The sequence below is a fragment of the Mirounga angustirostris genome, unplaced genomic scaffold (genome assembly GCF_029215605.1).
Source record: "Mirounga angustirostris isolate CCGP_5_RB_7025 unplaced genomic scaffold, mMirAng1.0.hap1 SCAF_13, whole genome shotgun sequence".
NCBI classification, from domain to species: Eukaryota; Metazoa; Chordata; class Mammalia; order Carnivora; family Phocidae; genus Mirounga; species Mirounga angustirostris.
The window spans coordinates 89,745,352-89,766,679 of NW_026991721.1; the positions used below are offsets into that span (position 1 = coordinate 89,745,352).

Sequence of the window (21,328 nt, forward strand, 5' to 3'; positions counted from 1 at the left end):
TGCCCAAAAAACCCTTGTAGAATTTAATACTTAATCACGACCAAAAGCTCTTAACAAACTAGAAATAAAAGAACACTTTAAAAAAAAAAAGGACACTTTTGAAACCTGATAAATAGTATCTACAAAAACCAACAGCAACCCTCATTCTTAACGGTGAAACATTAGAAGAATTCTTTTTTAAATGAAGAAGGAAACAAAGAGACCCACGGTCACTCTCTGTAGTCAACACAGTCCTGGCAATGCAGGAAAGAAACAAAAAGGTATAAAGATGGGAAATAAAAAACCAAAAATGTCATATTTGGATTATATGCTTTCCTACATAGACAACTCAAAAGAATTGACAAACTTTGAGACATAATATCAAGGCATCTCAGTTCTTGATTGCTTTGTAATGAACCAATCCAAAATTGAGTGACTTAAAAGAGCAGCTATTTTATTCCATTGCAATTCCTTGTGTCAGCAGTTTGCGTTGGACTTGCTGGGTGATTCACTTGCTGGTGCCATGAGGTCACTTGTGTGACCACATCATCTGCTATCTTGAACTGGATCTGGGTGCCTAAGATGGCCTCACCTGCATGTCTGCTGATTGATACGGGTGGTTGGTTAGTAGGTCTAGGGATCCTCAGCTAGAATAGCTCATCTCTACTCCATGTTGCTAAACTGAGCTTCTTCACATAGTAGTCTCAGAGCGGTGTTTCAAAAGGTCAAAAGCATATACACAACTAATGAATCATTGAACACTACGCCAAAAATTAATGATGTACTATATGCTGGATAAATGAACACTAAAAAAAAAAAAAAAAGGTCAAGAGCAGAAGCTGCAAGCCCTCTAGAGGCTTAGACTTGAATGTTCCACACATCACATCACTTCCACTGTATTCCGTTGGTCAGAGCAATTCACAAGGCCAGCTGAGTTTCAGGGTGTTAAGGAAAAGATCCGACTTCTTTGTGGGAGGGGTGACAAGTATTGCAAAAGGACAAGTATACAGGATGGTGGGGATTACTGCAACTATCTTTGCTTAACAAGTCAGCTAAAAACACATTTAACAAAATGTGGGTAATATCTATACAGAGCAAAATTGAAAACTATTGAAAGAAATGAAGGAAGAGCAAAATAAAGTGAGAGGTATATATGTTCATGAATAGGAAGACTTAATGTTATAAAATGCCAGTTCTTCTTATATATTCAATCAGGTCCACGAGGTTTTCAAGGAACTTGACCAGCTGAAGCCCTAAGTAGAGCCAAGACACGTCTAAAAAAAGAAGGGGGGATGACTTACCCTACTAGATATCAAAATTTATTAGACAGCTCTAGTAATTGAGACAATGTGATGTTCACACAGGAATAGGCAAAAGGCCAATGAAACAAGCTAAATATATATGGGCATTTGATGTATAACAAGGAATCATTGCAAGTCACTAAATAAGAAGTACTGGGAGTATTGTTGACTATCTGAAAAAATATATATATATACATAAGCCATATAAAATGATCAATTAGTGATAGATCAATGACTTAAATGTGAGATTTTTGTACTTTCAGAAGAAAATATGGGAGAATATCTTTTTGGCTTTAGTATAAAAGAGGTTTTTTTTCAAAAATGGAAAGAATACACTAAACATAAAAATAAATATATCTACAATAAAATTAAGAACATCTGTTACACTATAAAGAAAGAGAAAATAGAAGGCCAAGCTTGTTTTTGCAACATCTCTAATCCACAAAGAATTATTATCCAGCTTATATAAAACTCCTGAAAGTTATTGAGAAAAAGACAAATAAGTAGTAAAAAAATGAACCAAAGATAGAAACAAATACTTCCCAGAAGAGAAAAGGCAAATGGGGAGTAAACACTTGAAAAAGTGTTCAGCTTTATTATTTAATCAGGCAAATGCAAATTAAGACAATAATAAAATATTATTTTACATGCTAGATTGTCAAAAATTAAAAGGTTTACCAACTGTTCTGGGGATGTGGCTCAAGGCCATTGGTACAACCAACTGATTTGAAAAACAATCGTTACCATCTAAAGTTGAATATTTGTATGCCCCAACACCCAGAAATCCTACTACTAGGTTTATGTATTCCCTAGAGAGACTCTTAAACACTTAATAGTTACACTAGGAGACATAGAAAATGAAGGTTAGGGGCAGCACTGTTCATAATAGAAAAAGAAAAAGAATGACTTGATCTACTACATAGCAAGGAAATTATCAAAGACACTCTTCTGCAAAGAATCATAGAATTATCCCTGATTCCTGAGAATACCCAATTTAGAGCAAAGCTCCACTTCCTAGGACCCTCCCCAATATCACCCAGTCAAAGCCCAAATCCTATAATTGATTCTTTCTAACACCCGAGTAAGTCTCTTACTGAGTAAGTTAAGTGTCTCTTACTGAGACACTGCACAGTTCCCCATGGTGTGCACGTTCCTTAGCTGCAAGGAGTAATAAATCCCACCTGTTCAATAACAAGTATGCTCCTGGTGGTCTTCAAAGCCCTGGAAGGCATTGACAGGTTGAACACAAAGTACAGTAACTCATCTCCTTTTCTTCTTGGACATGTGAGCAGATGGTTAAATGTTGATGCTAGCAGCCTTGGAAATCTCCATTTGATCCAATCTCCAATGTTTGGTCCAGGATGACCCATAGTCATTGGTGTTGAAAAGGTCAAGAAACTGTAGGGTTGAAAGTATTAGATGTGAGTCCCATCATGGACCTTGAAATTGCCCGTGACGTCGATGGGACCAGGAGCTAAGGAACAGATCTTGTGCCAGTGAGGTAGCATCAGGACAACCTTTCCATTCAGCTTAGAGAAGTTCATTACTGTCTCCGCTCCTGACTCAGTTTCCCTCCAACCATTGGCATCCTGCAACAAAAATGAGAACTTGGAGATTGGGACCAAACAGACTCAAGCAAAGAGGAAAAAAGAAAGCAAAACCAGAAGACCAAAAGGGCAGGATCTCAAGACCAGAAAGAGTGCCTCCGGGTCCTTGGGGCTGGCTGTGGCTGTGTGGTCAGGGAGGGGGTACGGCATTCCCAGAACACTCAAGAGATAATTAACACGTATCTAGTATTTTCTAAGCACATCCATATCCACTCTCCATAAACCTCACACAAACACTTTACAGATACGGAAAATGGGGCTCAGAGAGGTTATGTGACTTATTCAAGGTCTCTCTGCCAGTAAGCGGTGAAACCAGGATCTACGCCTAAGTGTAGCTGACTTCAAATCCTACTTGAATTCATATATTTTGCCCTACCAGCTTGCTCAGCAGGAACCCTGGCTGCATCTTCAGAGAACATAGAATAAGAAGCCAGAGAAGCCAGGAGCCAGATATGGGAAACCATGTCCCCTGGAGGGTCCTTCAGGAGGATGCTGAACTCCTCTCCTCTCTCTTTCCCCTTACAAGCAACTAAAGAATTACTCCCCAAAACACAAAATTCTAAAACCAGGAGGTGAAGGAAGATGCTATGTAAACTGGTCACTGGCCCCAGAGCAGAGCTTCCTTGAAATAACTGGAGACAGCTCCCATTGACTAACCTCATCCGCATGACTCATGCAGTAGGCTCTTCCTTAATGTGTGGAAATGAGACAATACAGATGCTGCAAGGCGTGGTTGCTGGAAATGAGCACTGTGATCTCTGGGAGCCACCCAGACACACTTTACTGTTGGGAAGTCCCCTTGGCCATCATTCCACAGATCCCTGGATGCCCTGGATGCTTGGACTGAGTGAGGAGAATCTCAGTATCTCCCAGGAACAGCCCAGTTCTTAGCACTTGGCCCTCCAAGAGTCCGGGAATGGAGGCAGGCTGTGCTGAAGATCTCCAGGGATGAGGCACGTGACTGTGGGGTAGGGGCAGCTCCTTGGGCTGCTCTAGCCTCCCTCTGGGGCTCCGTTCCTGTTGTTCGGCACTGGCACCTCTCCCCACTGTGTACCTGAGGATAGGGCTAGCCACGAGTCTGAATTCTTTTGAGACTTGCCCTCTTATACCATCTTTATGGATTGTAGAGATTTGAGTACAATCCAGTTGGTTCAACTCATGAGCAGAGAACTTGGTTGGGTTCCCCAAGTCCAATGGATAAGCAGAAGAGATTAAAGAAAGACTGCCGACAGCAGGCAGTCTGGGGTCAGACGGGCTTGGGGGATCCAGACCCAGGAAAATCCCAAGTTGGCAGTAGGTACGGTAAATCCATCTGTCCGACAACATCCTTCCATGTCTTGTCCTTGGATGACTTCGGTGTCCACATGAATACCCCCTTCATCACTCTGGCCTCCCAGATCCTTGACCCCCTAAACTCTACTCTACTCTGCCGGGCACACGGATGCCTGTGCCTGCCCAGGACTTTGTCACTGCCCTTAGCTCTTCCACTTCTGAAAAACCAGACTCTGCTCTCTAACCCCACGTCCTATCCTTGCAGCTCTTTCATTATGTTGCTTTCACTCCGTCTGTTCTTTACCCGATGGAAATGCCCACTTTCTAGAGACTATGGTGTTCTCTTGCTCTGTCTTTATTTGTGTTGGTCTGCGTTTGAGGGGAAAGAGAAGGAGTGAAGGAGGCCTAGGGCTGTGGCTGTGGCTGGCGCTGAGGCCAGGCTGGGAAGGGGGAGGAAGGGAGGAAGTCAGCTGTGTTAGGGGCCCCACAGAGGAGCTGGCCAGGAACAATGGGGAACAAAGGCTGGACACTCTTCCGCTGAGCCCCAGCGCCTGGCCTTGGCCTTCCGGGAACCGCTCCAGGAAATGGCTGAGATTCCAGAATCGGGAGGAAGAGACCTGTAAACAGGAGCTGGGCTCTGAGAGGGGAGAGCGGCGCGTCTCTCTAGGGGAGGGGGTGGGAAGGAATGGCAGGGTGAGCACAGACATTGCAGGCTCAGAAGCTACAAGGCTTGCCTGTTGTAGACACAAGGTTCCAGGGCTGGAAAGACCCTAAGAAATATCCCTGCCAAGGATGCTTGAATAGTTAAGGTGATGGCATGTGCATAAAAATAAATAAATAACAATATTGGCTAGCCCTTTCCCATCACTTAGAGTGCATTCGGCGCTGTTCTAAGTGATTTCATGCACGATCACATCTCATTCTCACTCCAGCCCCCAAGGTGGGGACTATTACTGTTACTCCTACTTTATAGGTAAGGAAACCAATTGGCAAGGGTGAAGGAACTGGCCCAAGGTCTCCCACAGCTTATTTCATTTTTCTCCCAGTGAGTAGGAACACACCGGGGGCACCTCCCAGCTTCTCCCAGAGCCCCTAAAGCCTTCCCATCTTCTGTCCTACCCACCACCCCCATCCTTGGGTGGATGGGCTGTGGGATGACAGTACACTCCTGCCTCCCTCCCCCTTGCTGCGTTGGCCCACTTTTCTCTACCCTCAGCTTCCCAACGCTGTGCCCTGAGACTCCACCGCTGGGTCTCCGTTCCACTGTGGCAGGGAAGCACTTGGAGCCAAGGGACCAGGAATGGCATCAAGGCTTAGAGGCTGAAGGCTGTGCTTGGAATTATATCAGTGTGAAGATCACCTTTAGGAAATCCCAGACTAGACCCCAAGGTAAACCTTAGGGCCGGAGCTGGAGTCAGGGGTTATGGCTAGAGGGTCAAGGGCAGAGAGTTTCTCTCTGCTGGTCTCCTCCCCGTTCTCCAAGGCTCGGAGGGCCAGGCAGGAAGCATGGGCTTCCTCAAAGCTGCTTCCCTCCTGGGGCAGAGGCTCCGTCACAAACAACCACCGCCACCCCTCCCCGCCCCTCCTTCCCTGCAGGACAAAGTGCTTGCGGGCGAGGCTAGAGGCCCGAGAGCAGCCATGGGCTCTGGAGGAGCGGGCCTCCTTGGGGCCCCGGGGGCCCTGTCTCTCCTGCTTCTGCTTGTCACGGGTGAGTATGGCCGTCCCTTCTCCTAGACCCTGCTCCCTTGATCCAAGGCCTTCCCTTTGGCAGCAAGGGTGCCGGAGATGGTGACGACGATGGTGGTGATGATGATGTATGTGTGAGACGCAGACAGACAGAGACAGATTAAGGGCTCTGCCTGGACACCCTGTGTGTAGCCCTCTCCTCTCCCGGCTAGCTTGTTATTGGAAGCTATCTTCAGACAAGAGAAGGCAGAAGAGATGTCAGGGATTTGGGGGGTCTTGTTGGTAGTCAGACTGGGCTCCGCCCCCCTTTCCCTTCCAGGAGGCATGGCCCAGGACTCCCCACCCCAGATCCTAGTCCACCCCCAGGACCAGCTGCTCCAGGGCCCAGGCCCCGCCAAAATGAGCTGCCGAGCCTCGGGCCAGCCGCCTCCCACCATCCGCTGGCTGCTGAACGGGCAGCCCCTGAGCATGGTGCCCCCAGACATCCACCACCTCCTACCTGATGGAGCACTCCTGCTGCTGTGGCCCCCTGCCCGGGGACGTGCCCAGGACGAGCAGGCCCAATCCACAGACCTGGGCGTCTACACCTGCGAGGCCAGCAACCGGCTGGGCACAGCCGTCAGCAGAGCGGCTCGGCTGTCTGCGGCTGGTAAGGCCTGGGAGGGGAGGCTCAGGGTGGCGCACACCTGGGGCCCGATGCCCGAGGTGAGGATATCTGGGGGGCCGTCTGTGAGGGAAGGCCTGGCCTGGGAGAACTGAGGGCTGGGGCTCTGAAGAGTGAACCCAAGGCAGTGAAAAGGTGGGTAAAGCCGAATGGGGCGAGCGTAGTAGGAGGCACGGAGGCCGGGCCTCTGTGGAGGGGAGCACTGGACGCTCCTCCCTGCTGACCCTCCATCGTGCCCACAGACCTTCGGGAGGATTTCCTGACCCAGCCTCAGGATACAGTGGCCACAGTGGGCGAGCAGGTGGTTCTGGAGTGTGGGCCGCCCTGGGGCCACCCAGAGCCCACAGTCTCCTGGTGGAAGGATGGCAAACCCCTGGCCCTACAGCCAGGGCGGCACACGGTGAGTGTAGCCCCCTGCCCCGTGCTTTGCCCGGTTCTGAGCGGAAAGGGGCACACCCGGAGGGAGTGACCCGGCCCCCGGCCCCATGTCCCCTGCAGAATTTGAGGAAGGGAAGGCAGTGAGGCCTAAGTTTCCGTCCCCAGTCAGAGCCCCTCCCCACATGGAGACTTCACGAAGCACTTGGCCTCGACAGGTCTCCAGGGGCTCCCTGCAGATGGCAAGAGCAGAGAAGAGCGACGAGGGGAGCTATATGTGTGTGGCCACCAACAGTGCAGGACGACGGGAGAGCCGGGCAGCCAGGGTATCTGTCCAGGGTAAGGCGAGGGCGGACAGCTCAAGTTAGGGCCTGGTTTGGGCTGGGCTTAGGGTATGTGGGGATCAACCTGGATCGGGATCAGAGTGATGGGGGACCCCATTTAAAGAGAGGTTCCCCCATCCTAGAGGAGAAATAGGAGTGCTCTAGACTGGGAAATCTGGGAATTGTGGTTGTTCCAAGTCTGGGGGCTGTTTCATTCCTCAATCTCATCACTCTGGCCTATAGGCCCCAGAACATCCCTATGCTCCCCACAGAGCCCCAGAACCATAAGGAGCCTCTGGAGCTGCTGGCTGTGCACATTCAGCTGGAAAATGTGACCTTGCTGAACCCAGACCCCACAAAGAGCTCCAGGCCTGAGCCTGCTGTGTGGCTCAGCTGGAAGGTAAGGCCCAGGACCTAGGGGTGGGTGCCAGTCCAGAAGCTCAAGGAAGAGCTGGTCCTAAACTCCTTGACCCCCATCCTTCCTCTGGACTCTTTCCCAGGTAAGCGGCCCTGCGGCACCTGCTCAGTCCTACACAGCCCTGTTCAGGGTCCAGACGGCCCCAGGAGGCCCGGGAGCTCCGTGGGCAGAGGCCCTGCTGGCTGGCTGGCAGAGCGCAGAGCTTGGAGGCCTCCTCTGGGGCCAAGACTACGAGTTCAAAGTGAGACCATCCTCTGGCCGGGCTCAAGGCCCTGACAGCAACGTGCTGCTCCTGAGGCTGCCCGAACAAGGTCAGAGACAGATGCCCGCAGGACTCAGCAGTATACTCTCTGGCACCTTCCCGTCTGCGGGCCCCTGGACTGTCCCACTCCAGTCTGGGGGGGAGAGGGGCCTTAGTCCCAGACTCCCTTCTGCCATGGCCAGCAAGCAGAGCTGCAAGAAGCCCCTATTCTTTTTTTTTTTTTAAGATTTTATTTATTTATTTGAGACAGAGAGAATGAGAGACAGAGAGCATGAGAGGGAGGAGGGTCAGAGGGAGAAGCAGACTCCCCGCCGAGCAGGGAGCCCGATGTGGGACTCGATCCCAGGACTCCAGGATCATGACCTGAGCCGAAGGCAGTCGCTTAACCAACTGAGCCACCCAGGCACCCAAGAAGCCCCTATTCTTATCAGTATGGTCTGTGACCACATTCCCGTCCCAGCTCTATTTCCTAGAGTCCCCTCCTTCAGCATCCCTTATAGCCTCTCTTCCTCCCCTCCAGTGCCCAGTGCCCCTCCCCAGGAGGTGACCTTAAAGCCTGGCAACAGCAGCGTCCTTGTGAGCTGGGTCCCACCACCTGCTGAAAACCACAATGGCATCATCCGTGGCTACCAGGTACCCCTTCCTGGTGGTGCCGGGACATCCTTCTTCCCTGACACCCTGCATACCCTTGCTCTGGGCACTGAGAAACAGCCCCCGTGCAGAGAAGCAAGGGAAACTCACTGTTGCTGAGCGAGGTTTTGCCAGCCCCTGCCAAGCACTTTTCTACCTGATCTCATTTTTGTCTCGCTGTCCGTCCTGGGTGATTATCCCTACTTTACAGACGTGGAAAGTGAGGCCCAGGTCACAGGTGCAGGAAGCAGAACAGGAATCAAACCGGGCTGGGTCTGACTCCCAGCTCCTAAGGCGGTGGCCTCAGAATGGGGTTCTTGGACCAGCTGCACCAGCAATGCCCGATAACGTGTTAGAAACGCAACTCCCTGGGTCCTTCCCAGGCTTTGTGAATCAGAAACTCAGGGATGGGCTTAGTAACCTGGATTTTTAACAAACCCTCCCAGTGACCCTGAAGCACAATGAAGGTTGAGAGCCACGGCCTACCGTCTATGTCAGCAGATTGCTTTGGCCCTGCTTCTGCCAGGCTAGAGAGAGGTCTCTCTCACTCTGCAGGGGGAAGGGAATAAGAAGCATGGCTGCACGGGGTGCAGGGAATGTCCCCAGGGTGGCCACATGCCCAGAGATGAAAGGCTCAGCTGCTGGGATGGTGCAGGGGGACCATTGCTCAGCTCTGCTTGTGCCTCAGGTTTGGAGCCTGGGCAACACCTCGCTGCCCCCAGCCAACTGGACCGTGGTGGCTGAGCAGACCCAGCTGGAGATCGCCACCCGAAAGCCAGGTTCCTACTGCGTGCAAGTGGCTGCCATCACTGGAGCCGGGGCTGGGCCCCCCAGTAGCCCCGTCTGCCTCCTTCTAGGTGAGGGCAGTGCCCACCAGCCCACCCACACCCCGTGAGCCCCCCTTCCCACCTTCCTCTCTCCCTACTCACATCTCAGCCCTCCAGTTCATTGTCTGACCCACTCTCCCCGCCCTCCCCGCCTCGCCCACTGAGCACGAATCCCCATACAGAGCGGGCCATGGAGCGAGCCACCCAAGAACTCAGCGATGGTCCCTGGACCCTGGAGCAGCTGAGGGACACCTTGAAGCGGCCAGAAGTGATTGCTGGTGGGGGTGTTTTGCTCTGGCTGCTGCTGTTGGGCACCGCCGTGTGTGTCCACCGCCGGCGCCGAGCAGGGGTGCACCTGGGCCCAGGTGAGAGACGCAGGGGGCTCCCGGGCGGTCGACGCAGAACAATACAGGGGTTTAGATCTCGGGCCCGGTGCTGGACACTCGGGATTTAGCCTCCCTTTTGCCCTCGCCCAGGTCTGTACAGATACACCAGTGAGGACGCCATCCTAAAGCACAGGTGAGAGATGAGAGGGGAGGGGCTTGAGGTGAGGTAGGGGCCAAGGGGCCAAGGGACAGTGGAGCCGGGACGGAGAATTGGATGGAATATTCTCTCTCCTGCTGCCACGCACTTTGGGATCCTACTACCCAAATCTCTCCTGAACTCCAAGAGAGAATTAATTTCTCTTTCATTTATGTTTCTATCGCCCCATTGGACAGTTGAGTAAACTGAGACTCATGACTTAAGTGACTTTGCCCAAGGCCACACTGCTAATAGCTGGTGCGCTTGTCGCCCACCTCTCACTAATACTTACTGGACTCTCTTGCTGACTGGTTCTGCTAGGTGGGGAATAACTAGCATGGGAAGACCAGTCTAATTTCTAATTTTCTCTGTACACCCAGTGTCTACCTAGCTGTGCCTTTGCATTCAGGAAATCACCTACCTATTGAGGGATCGCTCCTTCGCCAGTAATCACCCACAGTTCCAGCAGAGGGCGCTCTGCCCCTACGGTCTCGATTCTTCCTCCTTGTTCTCAATATCAGGGTCAGGGGGCAGGTACACCTGCTCCAAGGGTCTTTGGCTGCCAAAGCAAGTCTGTGGTTATGAGACATGATGCTAAGAAAGAAAACATCCTTTTTTTCTTATTGGCTGAGTTTTACACTAAATAACCATTTCAACTCTGCCCACCTTCTCCTGCTCTTTATCTCATTGGATTTCCTCTGAAGGGCTTCACATTCCAAGCCTGCATCTTTCAACAAGTTTATCAAGCACCTGCTCTGTGCCAAACACATCCAGCCCTTGGGCTACTGTTTTGCTGTCAGTGTTTCAGCCCAGAGCAAGGTTCCAAGCTGGCTGGGGCCATATTCCTGCATTATTCTGTGCTCACTGGTCTTTCTTTTCCAGCTACTTCCTGGGCTTTGTCTGCCCTACCCTGAACCTTCTCTGGATCCCCTGGGACTTTATCCCTTGTCTTTGAGGGGGATTCCATTCTCTTTTTTTAAAGACTTATTTATCTGAGAAAGAGAGAGAGAGAGATGGGGGAGGGGCAGAGGGAGAGGGAGAAAGAGTCTTAAGCAGACTCCACACTGAGTGCAGAGCCTCAGGCGAGGCTCAATCTCAGAACCCTGAGATCGGGACCTGAGCCGAAACCAAGAGTCAGATGCCTAACCAACTGTGCCACCCAGGCGCCCCAGAGGGATTCTATTCTGATGGTTCTGTGTTCATTCATTTCTTAGCACAGGCTCCACACCACCAGGAACTCTGCGTCCAGGCAGCGACAGCTATGTTAGCATACGAATGCAATCCAGTGTTAGAAGTGCAGAAACATGGGGGTGCCTGGGTGGCTCAGTTGGTTAAGCAGCCAATTCTTAATTTCAGTTCAGGTCATGGTCTCAGGGTTCCTGGGATCTAGCTCTGCGCTCAGCAGGGAGTCTGCTTGAGGATTCTCTCTCTTTCTCCCTCTCCCTCTGCCCCTCCCCCTGCTCACTTGCATGCTCTCTCTCTCTCAAATAAATAAATCTTAAAAAAAAAAAAAAAAGAAGTGCAGAAACATGCACAAGACTCGTGGAAAGGGGGGGTAGGATGGGGAAATATGGGAGGAAGATTCCACAATCACCCTGACAAAAGAAGGGGAAGGGAAAAGGAGCAGCAAAACCTAGTCTGCTATGTTCATAGGGAAACATAAGCCATTTGGGCTGGCTGGGACATAAGGTGCAAGATGGGTCAGAGTAAAGGATACGGTTAGGGAGCTGGAAGCCAGACGGACCAGGGCCCTGTTAGCCATGCTAGGCAGCTGGGCTCTATCCTGGTACATGGGGAGCCACTGAAGGTTTTAGGCAGAGAATTGCTTTGGTCTGATCCCTATTCTTGCAAGATTACTCAGGCAGCCAGCAGGGCACCCAGTTCAAAGGGAACCAGACTGGACGTAGAGAAGGCAACATCCACGTAGCAGACTCCCGCCCTGCCAGCTGAATGAGCTCACGTTTCCTCATTGCCACTCACAACATCAGCCTTATATGGAAGGCTTATTTTTTGTAGCCCTTTTACAGATAAAGAACCGGGACTCCAAGAGGCTGGTAGACCTCGTTGCCCAGGGCTACACAGCTAGGCTGCGGCAGATGGGGATTTTCACAGCGGGTTTGTCTGCCCCCAGATCCGTGTCCTCTTTGTCTCCGCACATAGCTGGCTCCCTTCAACGCCTCCTGGTTCTGGGCCACTTGGACTTGCCCTGGCCCCAGGATAAGAAAAGACCACTGAGTTTGGGGCACCAGGTCGGAGATCTTCAGGAGTCTGTGAAGGGCTAGCGGGCAGGGAGAATAAAGCTGCTACCACCCCCTCCGCGACCCTCCGAGCTGGAGGTCTTGGCCAATTACGTTCTCGCTTCACCTCCTTCTCCTGCCCCGCCCCCACCCTCCATCGCCCCAGGATGGATCATAGCGACTCCCCTTGGCTGGCAGACACTTGGCGCTCCACCTCCGGCTCCCGGGACCTGAGCAGCAGCAGCAGCCTCAGCAGCAGGCTGGGCGTGGACCCCCGGGACCCCCGGGACCCCCGGGACTGTCGGCGCTCCTGTGAGCATGCGCAGTGGGGGCCGCGGGGCCCAACGCGGGGGCGGGGTCGGGGGAAGAGGATCACGCCCTCGCCGGGGCTGGAGATGCGGGGTGCGCGGTGGGATGCCCTCGCCGTAACTCTTCCTGTCGTCCGACCGCAGTGATCTCCTGGGATCCCCGAAGCCCGGGTGTGCCCCTGCTTCCCGATACCAGCACTTTTTATGGTTCTCTCATCGCTGAGCTGCCTTCCGGCCCCCCAGCCCGGCCAAGCCCCAAGACCCCAGCTGTCAGGCGTCTCCCACCCCAGCTGGCCCGGCTCTCCAGCCCCTGGCCCAGTCCAGACAGCCTCTGCAGCCGCCGGGGCCTCGCTTCTCCGCCCTTGCCTCTGGCCCCTGCAGAGGCCTGGAAGGCCAAAAAGAAGCAGGGTAAGGAATGGGGACGAGAGACACAGCCTAGAGCCGGCGGCAGGAGGGAACAGGAGTGGGAACGTGGTGGGAACGTGGCCCGGGGGGCCTCGCAGCCGGATGGGGGCTCTGTCCCAGCCATGGTAGACACAGGGTCTCCCCACTATCACCAGAGCACTCAGCCAGGGGTGTGCTGGCCTCTGCTTTTCTTGACCCTGTGCTGTTTCCACTTGGCAACACCAGTCATGGGCCGACTTCTGTATGCATTTGAATTTGGCAGACATTTCCTAAGCACCACTGTAAGCCAGCTGTGGGACACAAGAGACAGCTCTTGCCATCTGAGGGCTCAGAGTCTAAGGAGAGCGGCTGACCAGCATATAAGTAACGTTAGAACCTGAAAGCAGGTGACCAGTGCTAGCCTGGAGTCTCATCTCCTTGTGCACTGTGGCCGGGGCCTCCCCAGGCACTGACTCCCAACTCACTTCCCAGAGCAGAATGAGTCGTTCCTTTCTGCCCAGATTTCTCTCCTGACTTCTGCCTCCCAGCTTTGCCTTCCCAGACAGAAAAAATCAGAGTGTCTGTTTCTTTGGCAACTACTAGTTGTTAGGTGCCTTACGTATTTATTTCATTTAAAATGACCCCCAACCTATTGGCTAGGTATTATTTCTCTAATTTTGCAGATGGGGAAAGAGGATCAGAAATGAGTAACTTGTTCAAAACCCCACAAGTCAGTAAGCTAAACTCAGGTTTGAAGCCAGAATGGTCTGCTTCCAAAGGCCACCCTCCGGGAGCTCCCTTGAGAGATTCTATTCCACCACTGACTAGTTTCTCTTCTTTCTGAACATTGGCCTGCACTCCACCTGCTATCTTCATGAGCCTTCTGTGCTGATCAGTAAGCCTTACAAATGTCCTACAGCCAATTCCTTTTTTTTTTTTAGTGGATATAATCCAACTTTCATGAAGACAGAGATGGATTCAGAGTAATTAAGAGGTTATCCAATATCCAGAATTTTATGACTCTAATTTGAGCAAAGTTGGCATTCTTTCCAGCTTTGCCTCAGAACTCTAGCATTAGGAATTCTCGGTGGTAATGAATTAGCAGCTAAAAAGGGGTTGAAAAAAATCCCATTTAAAAACCCGCCTTCCCATGGAGAACTACACTGACTTGGTTATGATGTATAGCCCATCCTAGAACATTAATACTACTGGGGGGGAAATGTAAGTAGTTTTCTACAGCCAACTCTTAAGACAGGTTCCAATTCTGAGGTGAGGCTTCGGTGTCTCCTCACCCCAGCCCCACTGGCTGACCACGGGAGGTCCCCTACACTGGTGATACTCAATGGCCCACTTCTGGTTCCTGGGACCCCAGTAGCAGCAAGACCGTGCTATGGTCTTGTCCAGAGCCATGCAGTTGGATCTACTGCTGTCACTTAGTCCGCGAAAGACTGAGGATTCTTTGTCTTCTGACACTGACAAACTCTCTCGGTGCCCCCCTATACCCCTTGACCTGCTCATTCCTTTTTCTTATTATTTGACCTTAGTTGGGGTTTTTTTCCCCACCACAACTACACTCTCTCATGTTTCATCCATTATATCAGGTTCTTAGTTCCACTCTGCCAGATACATACACTGAGTATCCTAATCACTTAATGATTTCAAACAAATATTTCTTGCCATTCAGGTATGCCCAATGAGATTTGACCTAACCTTGATAACATTTTTATCGTGTAGTTTGCTCAAATAACACTGAAAAGTAAAACCCAAGTAATTGCAAGCATGGTGGAAGGAGGCTTTTGTGACTAGAATTCTTTAGAGGAAATAGAACGGGCTGGGACAAAGGTGGCCTTTTCTAGGACTGGCCTTTCCTCTTCCTTGTCCACACCAACCAGCCAACATGTGTCCGCTTTTCTGAGCTTACTCAGGAAACCAGAACTAGATGAGACAAAGCCGTTGATAACAGAGTTGGAGCACCTGAAGTTGGCCTCCAGGACTCCCTAGGTCACACAACAAATAAAGGAAATAAATTAAAAAAACAAAACAGCATAGGAACAAAAGGAAATTTCGGTGGAGGAAGTCTGGCCACTGTGTGGGTTTTCATCCCAATGGCTCAGAAGGTCTGGCCGCTGTACATGGATTCCCAGGGCTAAGGTAGTCTTGGTGAATGCCGTAGCCTTGATCTCGTCCCTGCTCTGAACCTGCCCATTTTTGGCCTCCAAAATTCAAGATCAGACCAATTAGACAGCTAAGCCTCGAGGGTCCTGCCTGGTCTCTGATTTCTCAAGGACGGAACCCCTTTCCTAACTGAGCTTCTGATCATGTGACACTAATCTGAAGGCTGCTTCTTTTTGCCTTGATATTTTCCTGGTTCCTGGTCTTGGGAAAATCTCTTCCCTCCATTACCCTCCCAGTTCCCTTCTGGTTTAAACTTAGATCCATTTGGGTTTTGGCCTGACCGAGAAGCATGCTTTGGGTCACTGCACACAGCTGGGTCTGTTCCTTCAGTTACCTCAGCTTCTTCATTGTCAGAGTTCACTCAGAGCCCTGTCTCTTAAGCAGCCGTGTGAGCCAGATGGTAGCTGCCATCTTGTGATTCTTCTCACCTCGTGTTGACATCTACATCTCTGATATTATCCATCTATTTGCTCATTCATTCAACAAATATCATCAAATATCTATAGGCAACGCATTGCCTCCCTGGGTGAGACCAACCCATCTTCCTCGTCTAGAGGTCCTCTTCTCAGCTGACTATCTCCTGTTACACCCAGTAAGGTGTGGGGTTGTCTTACCCACTCGGCTCAACTTGACAGTCCAACCCTTCTTCCCAAGTGAGAGACACTCAGGTTTCTCAGGGCAAGGTGATCCAGAACATTGTAAGATATTTGTAATGTGAGAGATGGAAATGAACAGATTCTCTCCAAGAAAAGAAGAGGTATTTGTCTTCACAGGGCCAAAATTCATGAGAGGAGTAGCAAGGTGAGGGTATAGAGATCAGGAAGATGGGAATGTATACAGTAAGGAAAAGAAAATTGTCCAAGTATCTTTTAGGCACCAGGAACTTCCCAATCTGTGTTTATAAATAAATTAAGATTGGCAAAACTATCATTTGACTGGGTGTTCCCAAATGAAACCAAAGCTCAGAAAAGTTAATGGATTTACCTGAGGCCACACAGCAACTACGTAACTGAGCTGGGCTGTGAGTGCAGGTCTTTTGACTCTGAGCCTAGTGCTACCTTCCTCCCTTATCATAGCTGCCTGGATGAAGGTGACGGTGGGGAGGATGGAGGGAGGTTCTTCCTTCTTTTCTCTGGGTTCAGGGACCCTAGAGCTTAACTGAATGACTGGCTGAAGATAGAGCTTGTGGTTGGAGTCTGCAAGGCCCACCCTGGCTTGCCCCCCACCCTGGCTTGCCCCCCACCCACTGACTCTTGCCTTTGCAGAGCTGCAGCAAGCTAACAGCTCCCCGCCCCTCCGGGCCAGCCGCCCTCTGGAGCTCTGGGCCTGGGAGTTGGGGAATAGAAGCTCCAAGAACCTTTCCCAAAGCCCAGGTGAGAGAAGGCCCGAAAAAGGAAGTGAGGGGTTGAGGCAGCGTGGCTGCTTTGGACCCTGAGGAGGCTGGGTGGGTGGGGTGTGGGGACAGGAAGCTGGGGTCGGGGAGGCAGGTGCGGTCTGGGGATGATAGGGGTTCTGCCGGTCTCACCCCCAGGTTATTGTTCCCCAGGAGCTGTGCCCCAGGCTCTGGTTGCCTGGAGGGCCCTGGGACCGCAGCTCCTCAGCTCCTCCAATGAACTGGCTTCTCGCCCTCTCCCCCCAGCACCCCTCCCTTCTCGGGGAGCCCCTGCTCAGAGTCAGCAGACGCAGTAAGAAGGCATGGGGTCAGGAAGCAGGGCTGGGAGACTAGGGGTATGAGGGTGTTTGCTGAGCTTGGGCAGGGGCTGGGGGACTAGGGGTGTGAGGGGTGTTTGCTGAGCTTGGGCAGGGGCTGGGAGAGGGTGGACAGGGGCTGCACTAACCACCCTGTCATCACTCTCTTACCCCAATCAGGCACTCTGTGGAGCCCCAAGCTCCCTCTTCCCTCCCACAGCCAGCTGGCCCCCTCCCCATCCTGATCCCCTCCAGTCCCCCCAGCCCCTCCAGCCCCCAGGCCTCTTCCCTCTCTGGTCCCAGCCCAGAGTCCAGTCGTCTGTCCAGCTCTTCACTGTCATCCCTGGGGGAGGATCAGGACAGTGTGCTGACTCCTGAGGAGGTGGCCCTGTGCCTGGAGCTCAGTGAGGGTGAAGAGACCCCCAGGTGAGTTGCCTGAGGGATGACCAAAGGACTACAGATAAGCACCGGACAGGAGTATGCTTATCTCTCCCCGGCCCCGCCCTTCCTCCACGGGAATGTTTCTGCTGCCAGCCTACCCACGTCAGCCTTAGTCCTGTCTCCCGTTTTGTCTCTCTTCTAGGAATAGCGTCTCTCCTATGCCAAGGGCCCCTTCACCCCCTGTCACCTACGGCTACATCAGCATCCCAACAACCTCAGAGCTAGCGGACGTGGGCAGGGCTGGAGGAGGGGTGGGGTCCGAAGTGAGGGGCTTGCTGTGCCCACCCCGGCCCTGCCCCACCCCCACCCCCAGTGAGGGCTCCTTGGCCAACGGCTGGGGCTCCGCCTCTGAGGACAACGCCCCCAGTGCCAGAGCCAGCCTCGTCAGCTCCTCTGACGGCTCCTTCCTCGCTGATGCCCACTTCGCCCGGGCCCTGGCCATGGCCGTGGACAGCTTTGGCTTTGGTCTGGAGCCCAGGGAGGCGGACTGCGTCTTCACGGGTATGTGAGATCACCTGCCTCACGTCTCACTTCCACCCCTTGGAATAGACACAGCTCCTGGAAGAACCCCTCCCTGCCTTTTCCCCAGCCAAGAGGCAAGGCTTCCTAACCATTGTCTTTGTGGTAATCCTTAAAACAGCTAGCTTTTACTGAATGATTACTCTGCCCCCAGCCCTATATATACATTCGATATTAACAACTCTATGAGGAATATTCTTTATCTTTCTTTACCAAATGAGGAAACTGTAAATCAAACAGGTTTTTTAACTTGCCCAAGGTCACCCACAAGAACAAGGATAAATGTTCATGTCTAAAGCCCAGAGGCAGCCAACTGTAGGCCCCTTGCCCTCCTCCAGATTCCTCCTCTGAACCCAGACACTGGTTTCTAGGAAAGATTGCTCCCCACCTCTTCTATTTACTCTAACCCACTGTTTTAGATTCTCCTCACTAGGGGAAGGTCTATTTCCTCTCTTACCTCCTGCTATGCTTACAAGCCGTCCCCTTGCCCTGTCTGTGGCTGGGGTGAGAAGCTGGGCTCACCCCTCCACCTGTCGAGCAGAGTGGGACCATTATATCCATGTCAACAGACAGTAGCTCGGGGCTCCCTGTTCCCCTTCCTTTTTTTTTTTTTTAAGATTTTATTTATTTATTTGATGAGAGAGAGAGCACAAGCAGGGGGAGTGGCAGAGGCAGAGGGAGAAGCAGGCTCCCCGCTGAGCAAGGAGCCTGATGCGGGGCTTGATCCCAGGACCCCGGGATCATGACCTGAGCCAAAGGCAGACACTTAACTGACTGAGCCACCCAGGCGCCCCCACTTCCTCATATACTCTGTCAGACCCCCTCTCCCCATCTTATGAACCCTAACTCTACCCTTTGCCTCCAAGAAAAACAACCAGGCTTGTAAATGGGAAAGCAAGGATTATCCAGGACAGAAGTGCCCATAACGGAGGGAGAAGGATGCCCAGGGAGGGGGAGTGCAGTGAAGGGTGAGAGTATGGATAGAAGGCCAGAGCTGGGCTAGGAGGAAACAGCTCAAGCTATTCTCTCTAAAGAAACCAATGGACTCATTCCAATGGCTGCCAGAATTGATGGGCTGAGTTGGGGCTAAGTTATCTTTCGGGTTGGGTGTGTGCTTTAAGCAGGTCCTAAGCATTCTGCCCTAAACTGGTCCCTCAGAGTGAAGGTCAGCCCTCTACAAATAACTCTACCCTCCCTGACAGATGCCTCCTCACCTCCCTCCCCCCGGGATGACCTCTTTCTGACCTCTGCCCTCTCCCTGCCCCTGTGGGAGTGGAGGTCAGACTGGCTGGAGGACATGGAGGACCACCACAGCCAGCGGCTGGGAAGGGGGCTCCCCCCCTGGCCCCCCGACTCTCGGATCTCTTCCCGAAGAAGTCAGCTCGGCCGTCCTGAGCCCAAGGCTGGCAGTAAGTGTCTGTCTTCCGAGCTGACATGGTGACCCTGGCTGAGGGATTCTGGGGAGGAGCCAGGAGGAGCCCTGGGGTTGGGCAGGAGAGGGGGAGCAGCGGGGTAACTCCACTCTCCTTCGATTTCCCCTGCAGACTCCTCATGAAGTGTGCCCAAGACTGCCAAGAAGAGAATCAAACCACTCCCCTGTGGAGTGTCAGTCTTGGCCTGCACTTCTCTGCAGCTGGGGGACCACCTTGCCCGGACTCCCGGAGAGCTCTCGTCCTTCCGGGATTGTGAAAACAGATGAAAGCGCAACAAAATAAGCACAAAGTAGACCTGGAGCCCTCAGGGAGCAAAAAGCCATCCCGGCCTGACTCCTCGCCCTTGCTTTCTCCTCCTTCCATCCATCCCACAGCCAGGTCTTCTGGCCTGAGAAGCAGCCTTATCTCCCAATCTCCCCACCCGCTTGGATCACGGGAAGTGAGGGAGCCAGAGGTCTTCCCAGAGGACAGCAACAGCTTGTGGGACAGGCGGTAAGGGAAGGAGCTTTACAGAGCCACCCCTCTCGGGAGGGGACCATTCATTCCCACAGGGGCAGGCTCACCTCTCCGCAGCCACACCCGGGAGAGGAAGAAAGGAGGACCCACCGACCAGCCCTGAAGCGGTGAGGCCCTTCCTTGCTACCAAGGCAGAGGGGCCAGCATGGATCCAGGGAGGGAGCTGTGAAGGAAGGGAGGTGGCAAAATGGAGGACAAAACCCCCTCCTCATACTGTGGACTCTATGAGCTTAAGAAATTGATACCATAAAACTGTCATGACTTGAGTGCAGTGAGGTCATTCCCCAGAGCACCATTTTGGGGAGGGTACCCGGAGATATGGGAAGAATTCTGAGTTCCAAAGGGTTCAGGCACTCGTTGGCACTCAGGGAGAGTCACTTAGTTCTGTTCTGTGATTGAGAGAAGAATTACACGCGTCCTTCGGATTCTTCTGGTCGGCTGGTCTTCGCAACTTGTCCTAGGAAAACAACTCCTGCTTTCAGCGGTCCCAGCCCCCCTCCCCAGAGACTAGTCCCAGATGGTTAAGACCAGAGGGTTTCTTAAAATAGACGAAGTAGCTTAATTCCCCAAAAGGTAGAACCACCTGTAATGGTTGGCTAGTGAACACCCTTCAGACAAAACAACAGAACAGAGAAATGGAGCCGGACTGCCAGGGTCAGAGCCACAGAAAGTTCCGGAAGGGCCCTGTCCTTCTAACATGGCGGGAAAGGCAAGGGCAGAACACACAAGTTGGGGGCAACGGTGCTCCTGAGCAGGACCAGGGGCCACAGGAGGATGTCTTTAGGGAGGGCCGATTAGGAAGCAGGCCCTGAAAGGGGGTGATACCCCCCCAAACCTAAGCCACTCTACCTAGAGGCCACTCTGAACTCACAGGCCGAGTGAGGCAGGGCTGGGGGACACGGTGCTGCCTGAACTACCAGTCTGGGCTGGAGTGTCTAAGTCTCAGGATGAGAAATCAGTGCTCCAGATACATATCTGTTCCTCTCTATTTGCTTTTCCTTTTTTGGATTTTGTTTTACTTTTAGCTTCCTGGTAAAATTCCTTTTGAAAACATTCCAACCCTGTTTGCCAGACCAATGGAGAAAAAGGGATTTGTGCACACTTAGGTCACAGTGGCAGGAGAGGTCAGAGCCTGGGCTTGGGGGTGGGGGTGGGGGGCAGTGGCGGTCCCCTGAGAGCCCAGGGCAGTTACTGAGCCTGGGGGTGAAGAAGTCAGAAGGAAACAAAGCTCAGAAAACCATTCGGTGGCATGGGCTGTGGGGGACGGAGCAGTGCACATTCAGGGCCAAAATTTCAAAAAATTCTATGCCAGCCAAACCAATCACATCCGGGCCTAGCCCTGGCCAAGAGGTATTCCTGTGCACACACCCTCTGTGAGGGGGTCAGGGAATCTGAAAAAAGCCTGTTTTTCCTTTTTGGCTGGTGTTTCCCCCATCAACCTCATTCCTCAAGTTTTATTTTGTTTATTTTAAGAAATTGTTTACAGACTTTTTAAATTTATTTTAAAGAGAGAGTGGTAGGGTGGGGGGAAGGGCTGGAGGGGGCAGAGGGAGGGGGAGAGGGAGAGGGACAAGCAGACTCTGTGCTGAGCATGGAGCCTGATGAGGGGCTCCATCTCACAACCCTAAGATCTTGACCTGAGCCGAACTCAAGAGTCAGATGCTTAACGGCCTGAGCCACCCAGGTGCCCTGTTTGAATTTAAAAAAAAATTATTATTGTGAGGGGCATATTTCCTTACAGGAGAGTAGATAGACCCTGG

At 52.3% G+C, this 21,328-nt stretch overlaps 1 protein-coding gene and 1 long non-coding RNA gene across 3 annotated transcripts; one reads left to right on the forward strand and one right to left on the reverse strand.

Annotated features, from left to right (window-relative positions):
- Nucleotides 1-1,855: 1,855 nt before the first annotated feature.
- Nucleotides 1,856-3,504, reverse strand: LOC123857696 (uncharacterized). Its single transcript, XR_008507406.2, has 2 exons — nt 3,264-3,504; nt 1,856-2,869 (listed from the first exon to the last, which is right to left on the reverse strand). It is a non-coding gene; the product is annotated as an uncharacterized LOC123857696 (long non-coding RNA).
- Nucleotides 3,505-5,529: 2,025 nt separating this feature from the next.
- Nucleotides 5,530-19,834, forward strand: ROBO4 (roundabout guidance receptor 4). Of its 2 annotated transcripts, XM_045894779.3 has the most exons (19): nt 5,530-5,548; nt 5,756-5,867; nt 6,165-6,494; nt 6,752-6,909; nt 7,103-7,223; nt 7,480-7,607; nt 7,708-7,936; nt 8,408-8,520; nt 9,206-9,374; nt 9,527-9,709; nt 9,821-9,863; nt 12,270-12,415; nt 12,556-12,819; nt 16,236-16,343; nt 16,502-16,655; nt 16,840-17,085; nt 17,243-17,601; nt 18,822-19,028; nt 19,164-19,834. In XM_045894779.3, exons 2-19 carry the CDS (start codon nt 5,798-5,800, stop codon nt 19,172-19,174), a joined length of 3,039 nt encoding a protein of 1,012 aa, XP_045750735.2. In that variant the 5' UTR covers nt 5,530-5,548; nt 5,756-5,797; the 3' UTR covers nt 19,175-19,834. The 2 variants fall into 2 exon arrangements, with proteins under 2 accessions (XP_045750735.2, XP_045750736.2); XM_045894780.3 differs by lacking the exon at nt 5,530-5,548 and having other exon boundaries at nt 5,701-5,867; nt 16,517-16,655.
- Nucleotides 19,835-21,328: the final 1,494 nt, after the last annotated feature.